The sequence below is a fragment of the Sinocyclocheilus grahami genome, unplaced genomic scaffold (genome assembly GCF_001515645.1).
Source record: "Sinocyclocheilus grahami isolate Dianchi unplaced genomic scaffold, SAMN03320097.WGS_v1.1 scaffold852.1, whole genome shotgun sequence".
NCBI classification, from domain to species: Eukaryota; Metazoa; Chordata; class Actinopteri; order Cypriniformes; family Cyprinidae; genus Sinocyclocheilus; species Sinocyclocheilus grahami.
In genome coordinates, this window is record NW_015506031.1 from 118,283 (window position 1) to 135,917 (window position 17,635).

The 17,635-nt window shown below is 38.5% G+C and overlaps 1 protein-coding gene across 1 annotated transcript in view; it reads right to left on the minus strand.

Moving 5' to 3' along the window:
• Positions 1-42: 42 nt before the first annotated feature.
• The window catches only part of LOC107562959 (ETS-related transcription factor Elf-2-like), a 33,629-nt gene continuing 16,036 nt past the window's right edge, over positions 43-17,635 (minus strand). Inside the window, exons 3-9 of the mRNA XM_016247720.1 lie at positions 12,352-12,544; positions 4,487-4,597; positions 4,137-4,335; positions 3,996-4,003; positions 1,458-1,647; positions 945-1,307; positions 43-863 (exon numbers count right to left, since the gene is read on the minus strand). Coding sequence (XP_016103206.1) covers positions 191-863; positions 945-1,307; positions 1,458-1,647; positions 3,996-4,003; positions 4,137-4,335; positions 4,487-4,597; positions 12,352-12,544 — 1,737 coding nt within the window. The 3' untranslated portion in view covers positions 43-190. The remainder of the gene's footprint in view (positions 864-944; positions 1,308-1,457; positions 1,648-3,995; positions 4,004-4,136; positions 4,336-4,486; positions 4,598-12,351; positions 12,545-17,635) is intronic.

Here is a 17,635-nt window from a genome sequence, read left to right on the forward strand (position 1 = left end):
TATATATATATATATATATATATATATATATATATATATATATATATATATATATAAAAAAATGAAACCACACTTGAACTGTGAAACTGTACAAGGCAACCAATCTCCAGTTTGTACTCCAGAATGTGATTGAAGAGTATCTGGGTAATAGAAATTAATTTATTATTGTTCATGACTGACAAAACGTTCTTTAGCTCTCTGCTTCGGATTGTGGTTTTGAACCTTCCTCTACCACCACTGCTGCGTCCTGTGTGGGATTGTCCTGCTCAGGCTGTTCTGCCGAAGTGCTGTCGGATTTCGACTCTGAGGTCTGAGCTACGCTTTTTGCTTTTGGAGAAAGCTGACTCTGGTGAATCTGGATCTGAACTGGAACTGACGCCGGGGTAGATGTCGTATGGATGGAGATTGGGACTTGAGTTTGCATCTGGATTGAAACAGGGACCTGCGTCTTTGCCTGAGCTGGACTCTGTTGGGCCGGAACTGCCAATCTGACCACCTGCGTCCCTGGCGCCACAGACATGGGCGTAAGGGCTCGGACGGTGAGGGGGGCGCCCATCAGATTGATGCCTGTTGGGGTGCCCAGTTTGGTCTGTAACTGGCACTGCGTGAGCTGGGTTGCGGGGATGGTGATTATCTTGGCGAGCTGGACTGTGATCTTGTCACCGTTCTCGGCTGTGGCGGGAACCATCGTTGGCATGGTCTGGATTAGGACTTTGGGTGCATTCGCACCAGTTGCTGAGCCGGTGTTGGTAGGTGCTGTGGTTAGGAGCGAAGGGTTTGCTGACTGCACGGCCACCGTGGAGATCTTCTGTCCCAAGGAGTTTGTCATGACGACCGGAACTTGCATAGCAACTCGCACAGTCCTAGACACAAGATTATGTTTTAAAATAATGCCGAAAAATCCACACTTTTTTTTTTTTTTACACAAATTTAAGTCTGGTTACCTGGGTGCATTGGCATTGGTGATAAAGGTGGCATGGGACGGCTGTGATGGATCTGTTGACGCAGAGACCGTTACAATGCGCTGAAAAGGAGTTGCATTGAGCGCAGCTTTAGCTTTTGGGGAGCCCGGATGGACCACAGTCCTTCCTCCCCCTCTCAAGATGGCAGGGGTTTTGGAGAGGTCAGTTACCAATAGAGTGTCAGATGAGGGAGGAATGCGCTCGTAGGTCTTCTCTCTGATTATATCATCACCTGGGTCGCACTTATCGTCATCGATGACGACAATGTCTTTAGGCATTTCCTTAAACTGATACACCAACCTCTGACCCTCTACTTTAGCCAAGATACCTCTCTGATAGTAATACCTGAGAGTCAAACAAAGACAACATTAGAACAGAGAGATCTAGTTATGGATGCCAATTGCAACTGGTCAATATGCCATTCAAGGCATGCAAAATGTGTTGGAAAAAGTCATCTTAAATATCTTATGGTGTTTGCACACACAAGCTCCTCACCTGAGCGCTCTGCCCATGGTTTCATAGTTCATGTCTGGTTTGTTCTTGTGTTTACCCCAGAGCTTTGACACAGCTTTAGAGTCCACCAGCTTGAAGATGCCCTTCTCCCTCTGTGTCCACTTAATGTATCTGGGACAAGTGTTCTTATCCTGCAGCAGGTCCAGCAGAAACTCCCACAGGTATGTACTTCCTTTAAGAAAACACAAATATCACATGAGTTAAGCATAATTTAAGTAGTATTTCCTAATTAACAGCCCACTGACATAGCAAAACACAACTGATAACTGAACTAACTGAACGAAGTTCCGTTCACAAATAAATATATAATATTGGGGTGGATCTTACAAATCCCATCAAGAATGTCACCATCATTATATACTAAGAATGCACAATATTAGACTTTTGCCGATATCCCGATATTTTTAAACTCATTTTGGCCGATAGTCAATGCTGATACTAGGGATGCGCCAATCCGATATTCATATCGGGTATCGGCTCCGATAGTGCCATTTTTCTCGGATCGGGTATCGGGCATCGGGCAGAGAAAACCGATTCAAATCCGATAATTTTAGATTGTGAATTATTCTGTGTTACTTCTGAAGCCATACGATAGCTTAATGTGAGCTACATATGAATATTTAAGTCCTTACATTAAAGTTCACACAAACTCTTTTCTCCGCTGTGGCTGTCAGTCATTCGTTCAGTCTTTAAACCCTGGTCACATTCGGTTACAGCAGTCAGGTCGGTAAAGCTCTCGCCAAGATCATTCTGTGTTCCCATTATACTTGATTTGTAAATACATGTCTATGATTTTGCAAAAAGGACTATCTTCTTGCTGGAGTTTAATGTTTTGTTACTTGCTACCGGGTGTCTGTGAGAACAAAACACAGGCATAGAAAAGACTATAAATAGTTTTTAACGTGCACAGTAACTGACATTTAAAACTGTTAAAAGAAAGGCTCAATAACTGTTGCACAGATATAATACACTACGCATCAATTTCTCTTCACTTTGTGCTTTGCAGTTTTTAACATGAAGCGCTTAATGTGTGCACATTGCAAGCGCTTCGTGCTCATAGACTGTCAACCCTCTACATTGTGAGTAAATCACTCGCATATGCGACTAAATCTTCACTCTGGGAGACTAAATGATGTCTAATATTAGTCAATGGCTAATCAATTCTCAGATTTTACTCGCCAGTGTGTGAGTTGGATGCTTTGGATTTCTAAAATTATTGTGCACTGATTTTTCTAGAATAACTTTTGCTGCCACTAACCTAGTTTATGATAAATTTTTTGTCATAGATTATAAATATACATAGGCCTATATTTTTTCATATTTGTTTATTTTATCTTTCTTTATAATGAAGTAGTCTGTATCTAGTAGATTGTGAAAGAATGATTATCAGTTCCACACACAGAGATATATAAATTCTACATTTATTTAAATGAGGGGAAAAACTTCACTGGTATCGGATCGGTATCAGCCAATACTGAACCCTAGGTATCGGAATCGGAAGCGAAAAAGGCGGATCGGAGCATCCCTAGCTGATACCGATATATTTCCTTTTGTTTGGAAACATCAAGTCTCTCCTGTGCAGAAAATATTAGCACATTTTTTTTTTACATTTTGGTTAGTTTTTAACAAGAACTTATTTGTTAGAATTAAATAAACAACAATGAAGTTCTTTTATAATGACAGTACATTGAAGATTTGAAAATAACTATGAATTATATTCAATCGCTGCATTTATTTATTTTTTTTCAGAAAGATGCAGTGGTAACCTTAACATTTTGTGTGAAGATTTAACATTTGTTAATGTTCTAAAGCAAGAGTTTAAAAAATGTGGTCAATATTTTAGAGCTCATAATTTGTTTAAAAAAATATAACCTATTTCCACAATGAATAAATCATTATATATAAATATATTTCAGTGACATGTTTGTGTTTTTTTTTTTTCATGTAAGGTTGACAGTGCGACTACTTTGAATATGAATATTTTGGCATTAGGCTACAGTGGAATGATGACACAGAACAGCTAGCATATTCTGCTCTGATTCATCAGCTCTCACAAACACTGAATCACGTATGAGTACCAGCCACGCTTTCTCAGATCGGGTTGTGTTACGTTACGTTACGTTGAGTTTGGACAATTCTGTGCACAGTAATCATCAGAATTGGTCTTCTCTGTCTCTGAAAATGTCCGGCTTTTGAAATCATCCCACGAACTCATTTGATTAGGCGTTTAAGTCTACTTCAGGATTACAGCACACTATATATATATATAATTATTTAATTTAAGTGTCATGTTTGTGATTTTTTTTGTTCATGTAACTATAGCTCCTGACCTTTAAATCAAAACATACTTATTATTTTATGACATCAATTACTGCTTTATTTAATCAGAAACACAGTCTAAATGTTATTTGTGTATTTTGCTTTCATTTTATTAGAAGTAGGCCAACAGCGCCCCCCTACGGAATTAAAACTCCTTACTGAGCGGGCATTAGGACCGGGGGAGGCTGCATGTGCTATTACTGTTGACTCTATCACACACCAAAGGCGTCAATCTGTACATGCATTCTCAGTTTAAATGCAGCGATCCAAAACAGTGAATATAATCATCATTCAGGGAAAACTTTGCTTCAAGAATGAGCTTATCCAAACAGCGCTTTTCACAATAATGTTCTTGTGTTCTCACATTTTCTTCTCTTAGTGGGTTCCGTCTCCAGCATCTCAGGCTCCTCAAAAACCGTAACCACCTCCATAGGCTCCGAGTCCTCTGTGCTGACCTCCACCACTGTCTCCGTCAGAATGTCAGGTCGCATGGCAGCATGCAGGAACTCCGAAGTGTTGACACATGGAGGCACAAACACCTCTACGACAGAAAAAAATAAATATATTTTAGAAATGATGTACTCCTCACTGTGTGGCTATCTACAGTCTTATTTTGTGATGTGAAAGCTAAAGTTGATGGAGGAAGAGAAAGCGATGGAGCGATTGATAGAGGAAGAGAAAGCAGAGCTCACCTGGGCTCCGGTCTCCCCGCAAGCTGGAGGGAGAGTCCATATGTAGAAGAGCTTCAGCAGCCTCAATGGTTTTATCTGAGCAATGCACAGAGCCATAAACTGATGCTTCCACTGCAACAGACGGAACACACAAAAAAATGCTTTTGTGATTGTTGTTTTTTTTGTGGTAACCTCTCTATTTGTGATAAACAGCTTTATCTCATATTAATTCTCATATTTAATCATTTAATGTGTCCGATATGTGGATATATACACTACCATTCAAAAGTTTGGGGTCGTAATAAGTGCCCCTATTATGGATTTTTGAAATTTACCTTTCATGCAGTGTGCAACACAGCTCTAAGTAAATTAAAACATCCTGCAAAGTTATTGTCTCTCAAAAGAAAGAGTCGGCTCTGAATCACTGAAACGAGTCGTTTTTAAAACGAATCCCAAGCCGTTTCATGTTGACGTCAACATGAAAAATTAGCATATTGCCCGCCCACTTGTTGGTCTTTTCACATTGGTCTGAATGAAAATGCAAATTCATTCTTTGCCACTAGGTGCAGCTTTTGAAGCGGTAAAAACAGCGGTTTCCCCGTTAATGCTGTTCACAAAGCAGCACTGCGCTCACAAACGCTGCTTTATCAGGCATTGATTACAGGCATGATGAAATTAAACTGAGACCAATCACCGCAGACCAGCGTCACGCAAACGAGGGGTTTGGAAAAATTAATCGTTGAGCGAATCATTTGGGAGTCGTTGAGCAAGTAAGGTAAAAATAAATGCATATTATAAGACAATGAGATGAGTGTTTTTTTACCTTGCATGCATGTCAACCTGTTGTTGGGGACTCCCAAAACCAAAATATGAACCTTTCATTACCCATAATAGGGGCACTTTAAAATGTGTTTTTGAAAGAAGTCTTTTTTTGCTCACCAAGGTTGCATTTAGTCAAAAATACAGAAAAACTGTAATATTGTGAAATTGTACAACAATGTAAAATAACTGTCCATTTTAAAATGTCATCTATTTTGGTCAAGGAAAAGCTGAATTTTCAGAAATTCAGAAACATTTTTCTTTTTAATCTTAATGAAGCTAACATTTTGAACAGTAGAGTAATTAACAAATAGAATATTTGTACACTGAGCTGCCAAATAGACGGTGCTATTGGATGGAAAACGTGCATTCAGGTTACTCAATATCCAAAACAATTCCCACCAAATAAGTGACATGTTTGGGTATGAGTGACAAGAGAAAACTGGTCTAGCAATTGCTATAAATCAAAAACACGAAGTTCACAGAAAATACATTACAAACAGATTTTTTATTTATCAAATATATTTGAAACTAATATTTGTGTTGCCTCTTGAAACGTCTTTATTGTTGAATAAGTTTCTTTGATGACATCCACTTAGTATGCAGACTAAATCAAGTGTGCGAGTGACACTTAAATATGGTACTTAAGAGCTTTAAAAACACTACCTGACAGTTAAAGAGGAGTTCAAACTGACAGCAATATGCAGTGACAACGCGAAAGGAAGTCATTTCTTTTCAAAGACTTGAGATGAGTGACGGACAACGCAAGTTGAGCACTCGGCGAATCACTAAATATAACTAACACAAATGAGTGTGAGAAGACATCTAATGTAAATCCCATAAGGACCTATTAATACAAAAGTGCAACCTACGAACTGTAGACTACTTCAGATTCTGCCTTTGGACCTAAATAGATCCAGGGGTGTCATACCTGCAACCAGTCTTCTCAAAGCCCAATTAGTGTGCTCTAAGACAGTTTGGATAAAAGCATCTGCTAACAAGTCACTTCCTTGGATGCTCTTATTTAGAAACAGGTGCAGACTGGCTGATCTCAGACAAGCAGATCATGCATATATAGGACGGCACCTTCAGCACTGCTCCCTGACGTTAACATCCAGAGCCACTAGCACCTGTGCCAGTCTATCCAAGCCGCCGCTGAACTCCCATTACAACCTGAGCCTGCCCATGTTTGGCTATGCGTGTCTGTTGCTGCACACGGGGGCTATCTTTAGGCAGTCCCAGTCATAAACATACACACAGTGTCCTCTAGAATGGGTGACCCAGCATGCATTTACTTCCTGTATTCTGAAAGATCTGCCCTTGGAGACAGGACACAAGTCAAAGTGTAGTTATTAACAAAATTCTAATGGTTTACATGACTACACTGCAAAGTTAATATAAGTAGACTTCTTTCAGAGAATTACTATAAATTAGAAAACCAATAATTAAAGTTGCACCTATTGTTTGTAAGTATGTTTTGGTCTTTGTAGATATATTTTTAAAAGGATAGCGCACGCAAAAAATCAACAATATAATATTTACGCACCCTCATGCTGCTTTATGCCATGATTTTTGGAAGAACAAGAGGGTGATCATTGTTAGCCATTTTTTTGTTTATTATTCAAAAAAAATAAACAAATAAACAATAAATCTAAAATATAAATGTTAAAAAAACTCGAAGGTTACTTTTACCTTCGAGTTTTTTTAACATTTATATTTTAGATTTATTGTTTATACAACTCGTACTTTATGCCTATAATTATTCTTATTATAAGAATAAGAAATTAAGACTCACTTAAAATGTTAATAAAATACTAGAAAAGCTGCTAAATAGCTAATCACGTCATTGTTGTTCATACAATAATAAATAAATTACTATTAGCAACAATTCAGCAAATCGTAAACAAATGCCACACGAGACTGAATATTGTGGTACTATTTTTCTGCCACTAACATAGCGGTCCACAAGAAAGTAGCGCTGTCCCTCCTCACTTCCGTGTTTACAGTCGTCAGAGCGTTCCCTCCAGTTCTTTCTGAAGACGCTCTCCGAGCTTCCTGCCACTCAATCCCCGCCCCGAATCTGATTGGCCGCTTCTCTGATCAACGCCCCAAGAAACAAGCAAGATGATTGGCCAGCTGTTGGATTTCGAACGCGACGCCAATACTATTGGACGACAAGTGCGGTCACTCAAAATGTAGACAGCCCAGTGGAATAACAATGCTTCCGCCATCAAATTACCTCTAAAATATAAACATTTAAAGGAAAAAAGTCAAATGTGCACTCGACACTTTTACAGCGACACATTTAAGGTCATTAAAGACAAAGTGGAGTTTAAAGACATAATTAAGCGTTAAATGTTGCTCGCGGAGCTTAACATTTAGCGCTAAACTGCAGAAAGCAGAGCGACCACGTTTAGATAACGGGACATCTGCGACATGAAGCAAACATGTATTTTATTACTCAAACGCAATATTTTTGACGCGCATCTTAACGCCATAAATAAATGAATACTGAAGTTGTACTGTAGTGGCTCCGCGTGTATTTTTTCCTCCATATGCCACATTTCCTTTGACGACGAGGCATCAAAATAAACCAATCGTCAAACGTAAAGCTCTCAGACGCTATTTTATTAAAAAAAAACAATCCACTCAAATTCACATTTTAGTAAGCTCTATTTAAGAGCTAAAACTAAATCTCAGTGCCCTTCCGACTCCAGACAGCGTGGCAAAGACGTAGGAAAGACAACATCTCTCCCACTTCCTGGTTTCAGAGCAGCGCACCACCTCCAGAGAAACCCGTTATTCTAACGCACTCCACATTTAAAACGCCCTCAGCGCCATGCAAACGCAACACTGTGCACGCTGCTCACGCGCAACACAACAAACACACCTTCACGCTACTTTTCAGCACTCCGAGAAAACGGATAAGAAAATGAAGCAACGCCATGCAGGTTGCCATCCAAGGTGATCACTTCCTGAAATGCCCTCCATTACTTTACAGCACAACTTGGCGGATCTCAGCGCTGCGGCGCGCACTGCTCTGCTGCGCCCCAAGCAACCCCACGCTGCCGAGGCTGAACACGCGCTTTGGTCTTTTTACCTGCTCGGATAAGTAGATCGAGCTGGTTAGCGGGTCCCTCATGCAGCGACGTCGCCATGTTTCATCCAGAGGTGCAGAATCACATTGACTCGCATTGAAAGCGTTTACAGACGCATGACTCGCATATCACTCCGCCTCCACAGGAAATCTCCACAAACTCAACAGCGCGCACAGATCCTTCCGCGCCAAACACAGGAAATCCTACGCGCGCTCTGCTTTACGTTCGATTTACGTAAACGGCATTTTCCAAAAAAACTTTTTAAATCTTTAAATATATATATTTTCAGAGTGTATAGTAACTAAAACAACGCACATAGGTATTTTAAAAAGACAAGATATATAAGATTCTCCACAAAGTCAAATCAGTGAAAATAACTTTTCTGAACAGACAAGTTCCTTTGCGTCGCATTTTGTATTTTATCTAGAGCGACATTTTTAATGAAATATTCTTAAACATCTTCTTAATGTTTTTAAAGCACTTTCAACTGTGATATAAAAGTATCTAAAGTATATAAATAATTGAAAATAACTGTTCTGAATAGACAGTGATATTTTGTATTTTGCTCTTGTAAATGTTCTTAAACATCTTCTTAATGTTTTTAAAGCACTTTCAACTGTGATATAAAAGTATCTAAAGTATATAAATAATTGAAAATAACTGTTCTGAATAGACAGTGATATTTTGTATTTTGCTCTTGTAAATGTTCTTAAACATCTTCATATTGTCTTTTAAAGGGGTCATATGATGCGGTTTCAATTTTTCCTTTCTCTTTGGAGTGTTACAAGCCCTTGGTGCATAAAGAAGGTCTGTAAAGTTGCAAAGACTAAAGTCTCATCCAAAGAGATATTCTTTTTAAAGTTAAGAGTTAACCACACCTACCTAAAACGGCTCGTTCTAACACGTCCCCACATGTCTACCTCACTATGTGGGAAGATTTGCATAACGCCGCCCAAATATTCACGCAAAGAAAGGCGGCGTAACTTTTATTCTCACTGTAGTATTTTGTTGCCGCCGCTGCCGCCATGTCATGAAGGCTCTGTGTGTTTCGTTGTGAAAGCGAAACTACTTTGTTTGGTCTTCCAAACGAGGACGATATCGCTTCGTAATGCCTGGAGCTGATCCGTGCTGGTCGCTGAGGAAATACATCAACTAATCGCCGGATCGGCTTTCCCCGTGGACGAAGCGGTGTCCAGCCCGGGGTCGTCACATGTGGTTGCCGCAGGCATCACAATATGGTAAGGGACTTAACATTTCCGTCACACGCTTGAGGAATTCGGCCAATCACAACGCACTGGATAGCTGGCCAATCAGAGCACACCTCGCTTTTCAGACTGATGAGCTTTGTAAAAATCGACGCGTTTCAGAAAGGAGAAACAATAATGTACAGTATGTGGAAAATAATGTGTTTTTTTGAACCTTAAACCGCATAAACATTTCATTACACCAAATACATAAAATAATGTTCTTTTTAGCAGCATCATATGACCCCTTTAAGCATTTTTAAATGGTTATCTCAATGTATCTGGACGAATAATAAAGGGGCGGGGTATTATGCTGTCACGTGACACTTTTAAGTACTTAGTATAAGTACCTTCTAAATATTGACATTACAAGTGACTTCTAAGTATTGACACTATAAGTTGTATTGACCATATTCTGTGCAACACTTCAAAAGAATGTCCAAAAGAGGGCGGTAGAGACCCATCACACGACAAGGCCGTGGCACCAAATCTATACAAAATCACCCTCAAGGTGCTACAAACCGGTATTACTTGCTTTCTACAATAGAGCACAAAATGAGATGTTAGGAAAACCCAGTCACCATTTACTTTCACTGCTTTTTTCAATACAATGAAAGCAAACTGTAACTGAGTTCTTAACATTCTGCTTGCATAATTTTTATGATCCATGAATGAATGCAACAACATAGAGGTGACCAAATGATGATGACTTTTTTATTTGTCTTGAATTTTGGGTGAACTGCCTCTTTAAAGTGACAATCTCTGATACATCAGTCAAATATAATTCTATAACAGGGCAATTTTGATCAGAAATTGGTTGTAAAAAAATAGAAGTGTAGCCCTGTGATTGATTGTTAGTTACTGTAACCAAAACAAGAAAGCTATCTTTGGGCAACATGGTTGCAGAATCATGCTTCTGTGGTTACTCTCTGAAATGATGCATCACTAAATATCCCATAAATCCCAGCCCATAGGAACGGTGTTCTATATACAACATATAATAACAAATAGTCTGCAAGCATCAAAATAACCAGGGTATATAACCACTAACATAACTGAGACATAAGAAAGCAATGTTCAACTATTATAGTCAACTCTCTCTGCAGCATTTAATAGCCATCAATGTCCACCCATAAAGTATTTTGGTTGGGCCATTAAGGTTTACAAATGCATTATGCTGGATACAAGTCATATGTTTCTCAAACAGTGGCTTCAATAAAGTCTCTCTGCCAAAATCAACTACTGGAAATCACAAGATTCAAAATATTTTAATGTGCAATCAGGAATAAAGAGCATTTTGTTCAAGTGAACAAAAGCACATTAAGTAAGAGTGGTAGCTGTGGTAAAGTGTGTGCAAAGGGTTTTCCTGCCATTTTAATGGGGAATTCAATATTGATGTGCTCCATCACTAGAAGCTGACACGACAAGCATGTGATCAGTTAAAGACAAAAAAAGAAGAAAAATAAACAGTTGCCCCCCATTTAATATGACTGCACAATACTACTAGTACTATTACTACTACTCAAAATAATAACAATACATTACAAATATTTTTTATTCTAGTATCACTCAAAAGATAAATCAAAGAAATATATTACTATTGCAATACTGCAAAAAAAAAGTTTTTAATAATCATTTTATTTCACAACAGAACAACAGTAAAATTACATTACTACTACTTATGTCTGTCCTAATTTCTTTACTTTCCCAGTTTCTTTACTTTTCTGGGAGCCAAGCTGCTTCAGGACACTGAAAACACTGAATCATGAGCTGATTGTTTGTAAATGAACACAACTGTGTGCTTCACTCTGAAACATGCAGCGCATATATTTAAAGGGGTCCTATTATGCTCTTTTACAAAGTCTTGATTTTGTTTTGGGGGAGTACTAGAACATGCTCTCATGCTTGGTGGTTCGAAAAACGCATAATTTTTCACATAATTTACATTATTAAAATACTTTTCTCCCCAGCCTGGCACAAACGGCTCGATTAGTTCCGGCTTTGATGAAGGTCTGCCTTCCAAAAACAAAATGTGTTGTGATTGGTTAGCTGTCCCAGTGCGTTGTGATTGGCGAACAGCTTAGACGGTGTTTAAGTACTGCCACGCCCCTTGCTCCATCTTTCAACAAAAACTTTTGGGCGAATCCGGCACTGTACTCCCTCATGTTGTGGAATCTGTCCTCAGTAAAATGCTCAGCACACAATAGCAAATTGGGGTTATAATGCTCAGGAACAGAGTTAAAAAATAAATTGCAACCACTGTTTCCTGACATCATCCGCTGTAGTCCAAACAAGCCACTCGTTGTAGTTCTTGAAAAGGGATTTTTAAAAAACGAAATATCTCCCTTTGGAGTGGACTTTGAGATTGGTAACTTTCTAGATCTTTTTATGCCCAAATATACACACTACACACTGACTAAAATTAAAAAAAGTAAAAAAAAAAGCATAATAGGACCCCTTTAATTAAATTGCAGCTTTTACAATTTTATAACTGATTAGGCCATATTGCAATTCTGGTTTTATTCCGATTGTGCAGCCCTATGAGGTAGTGTGACTATGAGCATTTACATTTAGTGAGCATACATTAAAGATTGTGTATATGTTCATGAAGTGATGCTGAAGCATGAAAGGGTGTGTACCTTCGAATCTCCTCGCCAAGTGTTCTCATAGGTTGAGTGAAAATGAGCCAGACAGAACAGTGGTTATGTAGTAACAGTGTTCTTACCTGTCTCCAGCACTTCTGTCTCCACCTCCTGCTCCTCAGCCACTCCCTGCATCAGGTAGGTTTCGTCATCGTACACCAGCACCTGAGCAGCGAAGCCCTGCTCCAACCGCGCACCGGGCACCGGCTCCACGATTACCGCAGGGTACTCCACATCTCCCTCTATTTCTCCCTCAAACTCATACACACCCTCCTCCTAGACAGAAAACAGAGTTTCCATGAACAAGAAGAAACCTAAAAACTAAAAATAAACCTTCTAAACATTCATTCTTTAAAAAAAAAAAAAAGAGTTGCTGTAAAGTTTTACTGCACTATAATGAACAACAGTTTGGACAGTTCTACTAAACTCTAAAGGGCCGTTCTCAACACGAACAATAACTATATTAGCGTTCACACGAATAAACGATAACATTGTTTATTATAAGCACATGCTGCAGATTCGCTGGCGATATTTTTATTGTTCTCTAGATGGAAAAAAAAATCTTTCTGAAAGTGATTCCAATCGATCCTTCACAGGGAGTTTGACCAATCATAACGCCGAATCTGCTATTTTGTCCGACAAACAAACCAGACAGAAGAGTCTATTAACGTCGGTGGACTTGAACTTGAAAAATGGTGTGTACTGACATCTTTCCATGGTTGAAACAAGATACCTTCTGATGTTCATTCATGTTTATTTCGTGCTATAACTAGTGAAGAGGAAGAGATCATCAGTTCACGTGCCGCTTGAACTGAGGCGCTACAGTGATCTGTCACGACACATTAAAGAGCCACAAAACAGTATTTACTGTCTGAATTCCTTTAAAAAAAAATGTGAAAGCGGAGATTGTTTCACACCTAAAGTAGCCTGCTCTGTCTTGTCTGTTGGCGCGTTTCGCGTGAGAACATGATGTGTGGCGTGAGAGCGCCATGGCTTGTCGGACATAGCAACAGTAACTAAGGGAGGCAGGTCTTTGCGAAGGGTCATTTATATCATTCTTGTGTCATTTTTGTTATAACTGTGGTGTAGACTTTCCTAGTTAGGAAGATTAAAACTTTGTAGTTATTAGTAATTTAGTAATTATTGTTAGTAATTAGTATTTTCTACTATTGGAATCACATTTGATCCACAAGAGTTGCTGTAAAGTTTTACTGCACTATAATGAACAACAGTTTGGACAGTTCTACTAAACTCTAAAGGGCCGTTCTCAACACGAACAATAACTATATTAGCGTTCACACGAATAAACGATAACATTCTGTTTATTATAAGCACATGCTGCAGATTCGCTGGCGATATTTTTATTGTTCTCTAGATGGAAAAAAATCTTTCTGAAAGTGATTCCAATCGATCCTTCACAGGGAGTTTGATTGACAGGCGATCTGACCAATCATAACGCCGAATCTGCTATTTTGTCCGACAAACAAACCAGACAGAAGAGTCTATTAACGTCGGTGGACTTGAACTTGAAAAATGGTGTGTACTGACATCTTTCCATGGTTGAAACAAGATACCTTCTGATGTTCATTCATGTTTATTTCGTGCTATAACTAGTGAAGAGGAAGAGATCATCAGTTCACGTGCCGCTTGAACTGAGGCGCTACAGTGATCTGTCACGACACATTAAAGAGCCACAAAACAGTATTTACTGTCTGAATTCCTTTAAAAAAAATGTGAAAGCGGAGATTGTTTCACACCTAAAGTAGCCTGCTCTGTCTTGTCTGTTGGCGCGTTTCGCGTGAGAACATGATGTGTGGCGTGAGAGCGCCATGGCTTGTCGGACATAGCAACAGTAACTAAGGGAGGCAGGTCTTTGCGAAGGGTCATTTATATCATTCTTGTGTCATTTTTGTTATAACTGTGGTGTAGACTTTCCTAGTTAGGAAGATTAAAACTTTGTAGTTATTATTGTTAGTAATTAGTATTTTCTACTATTGGAATCACATTTGATCCACTTTTCTGTGCTTTTTTTATGAGACAGGTTATCAAAATTCATTTACTCTGTTAGAACACATCAGTGTTGTTATTCTTAACTAAATTACTTTCAGTAACTGAAATAATATGAAATATAAACACGACAAAAACTTGAAGTACTAAAATAAGCTGAAGTACTAAAATTACTAAAACTATAACTAAATAGAAATATAATACAAACAAAAATATTATAAAAGCTCATAACAAAATTGCTAAAACAAACAAATTAAAACAGAAAATATACAAATAAAAGCTATTCTACTGTAGAACAATTCATCTGTGAAATTTTAATTTACAAAAAAAAAAAGTTTATTTTCATAATCTTCAGTCAAAATCTGAAAATTTGCTTCCACACTAGATTGGTGCTCCTTCTTAGATGATGAGATGCAGCAAATAAAATGCTTTAAAATCAAGACCCTCTGTTTTCTCATCCATTATTCTCTTTAAAATGCATCACGATACTGAATTAAATTGACTCATTGACTGTCTGATGCATATCGCACACAAACACATTCGGAGTCTAGCAAACTCTAACCTGATTGGCTGATCTTCGGTCAGTTCCTGCCAGAATGAACTACAAAGTAGGCCTGGGCGATAAAACGGTATCGATATTTATTGACGGTACACCTTCATCGATAACGATATAAAAAATGTTTGATATAGTGCACGATATAGGCACGTGAGTGATGCAGACAGCTCACACGAACACATGCTGAATTGAGTGCTGAAAAATGAATATTAGTTGAATTGAAAATAAACATTTGCATTTGAATGCAAAAATGGTGCAATCGAATGTTAGGAGTGCGTCAGGGAGCGTCACCAGTGGTGCGCGAGATGCAGTGATGATGATGTAAGTGACGTTGCATTTTAATGTTTTGTTAGTCTAGCCCACGAGACGCGCAGTTGCTGTGTTATTCATTCAAAATATTACAGAAATATAGTAGCTCAATGCGTAGAAGATCTTGATTAGGTTAAAACCAAAACCAAGCCATTCACACAGAATGCATATTCAGCACATTTTTAGATGGACAAATATGACTGCTGCACTCGCGTCTCAAGCAAGAGATGCAAAGAAAGTCATGCAAAGTTAAAAGTTTTAATGTTTAGAAAACACGACGCAAATTTGTGAAGGTTTATTTAATTTCACTGCGTCACATACAGTGGGGCAAAAAAGTATTTAGTCAGCCACCAATTGTGCAAGTTCTCCCAATTAAAAAAAATAGAAATATAATACAAACAAAAATATTATAAAAGCTCATAACAAAATTGCTAAAACAAACAAATTAAAACAGAAAATATACAAATAAAGCTATTCTACTGTAGAACAATTCATCTGTGAAATTTAAATTTACAAAAAAAAAAAGTTTATTTTCATAATCTTCAGTCAAAATCTGAAAATTTGCTTCCACACTAGATTGGTGCTCCTTCTTAGATGATGAGATGCAGCAAATAAAATGCTTTAAAATCAAGACCCTCTGATTTCTCATCCATTATTCTCTTTAAAATACATCACGATACTGAATTAAATTGACTCATTGACTGTCTGATGCATATCGCACACAAACACATTCTGAGTCTGGCAAACTCTAACCTGATTGGCTGATCTTCGGTCAGTTCCTGCCAGAATGAACTACAAAGTAGGCCTGGGCGATAAAACGGTATCGATATTTATTGACGGCACACCTTCATCAATAACGATATAAAAAATGTTTGATATAGTGCACGATATAGGCACGTGAGTGATGCAGACAGCTCACACGAACACATGCTGAATTGAGTGCTGAAAAATGAATATTAGTCTAATTGAAAATAAACATTTGCATTTGAATGCAAAAATGGTGCAATCGAATGTTAGGAGTGCGTCAGGGAGCGTCACCAGTGGTCCGCGAGATGCAGTGATGATGATGTAAGTGACGTTGCATTTTAATGTTTTGTTAGTCTAGCCCACGAGACGCGCAGTTGCTGTGTTATTACGACGCAAATTTGTGAAGGTTTATTTAATTTCACTGCGTCACATATGTTTTTAAATGCAATCGGCGATTTGGCTCTTTGTATTAGGCTAAGCAATGCATAAACACGTGATGCTGTTTTGTTTATAATTGTTTATGCAGTTTACAAAATGATATTTGATTTATATATGTTAATTTAGACGTTATGTACGTTTGTATAGACAGTTATTTGAATTGACAATTAATGCGCTGCATTATTTTGCTCATTGCGCCCTCCTGTGGCCTCGGGAAACAAGTCAAAAGTTTCCTTAAGACTTATTTAATCTGCATATAAAACATAAGAAATATTTGTTTAAATTTTATTTATTAGTTTGACTGTTTTAAAAAAAGGTTATAAAAAATTTCAATAATTATCGTTACCGAACGATATGAAACACATATCGTTGATATATTGTTTAGCTATATCACCCAGCCCTACTACAAAGTCAACTAAATTCATGCCAGTAGTCAGAAATGAGCCATTTTATGGAGAAGGGTATAACTGCAGCCCGGAGATCTCCTTAATGGGGGCGGGAACTCCAAAACGGGGTGGGAGCTCCAAAATAGGGCGTGGCTTCCTCCCATTGACAGACAGGCACATGACACGCATGCACAATTTTTCCTCCAATCCACTTCAGTGCAAACTCTGCCCCACAGCTGATTCTAAAGATTTTATTGGTTGTGTCAATTAAAGTGTTGATTTCCTACATTATGCTACAAAAAATGTTAACCCCTAAACCTACCCCACACCTGACCCTAACATTAACCAGTGAAATGGACTGCACGGTGGGATTTGCGCTGAATAGCGTGGTAAAGAAAGTTGCAGTTCAGGAGATAAACAGTTATTAAGATTATGCGATATGATTATGCGATATGAGATCGTTCCGTAACTCCCCAACCGGACCTCACCGGACAACGGCACCTTTTTAGTTACACCCAGCATCACTACCCCCTCCTACCCTGCGAATTTCGAGCCCCGGGACGCCCCAGTTGCTTAGATAAAAGCCATAGAGTGAAATCTTTCCCCTGCACTGTGCAGGGACGGCTCGCGGGAGAGCTCGTGGGTGATTCCCGTTTATATATCATTAAGCAGAGGTTCAAACTCCAGTCCGAACACCACTGGCCACAAGCTTTGCGCTCTGCTCTCACGAGAATATTTACTTGTATAGCATATTTTACTTTAGATCAACTAGAAACAATGTTACATTTATAAAGTTTTATTTTGAAATGTAAGTCAGCAACAATTGGCTGGAGCCAGAGCCAATGGTGAAAGTCTTTGCGCGAGGAGACCCCGCCCCATTTTGGAGGTTCTGCCCACTTTTGGAGTTCACACCCCATTTTGGAG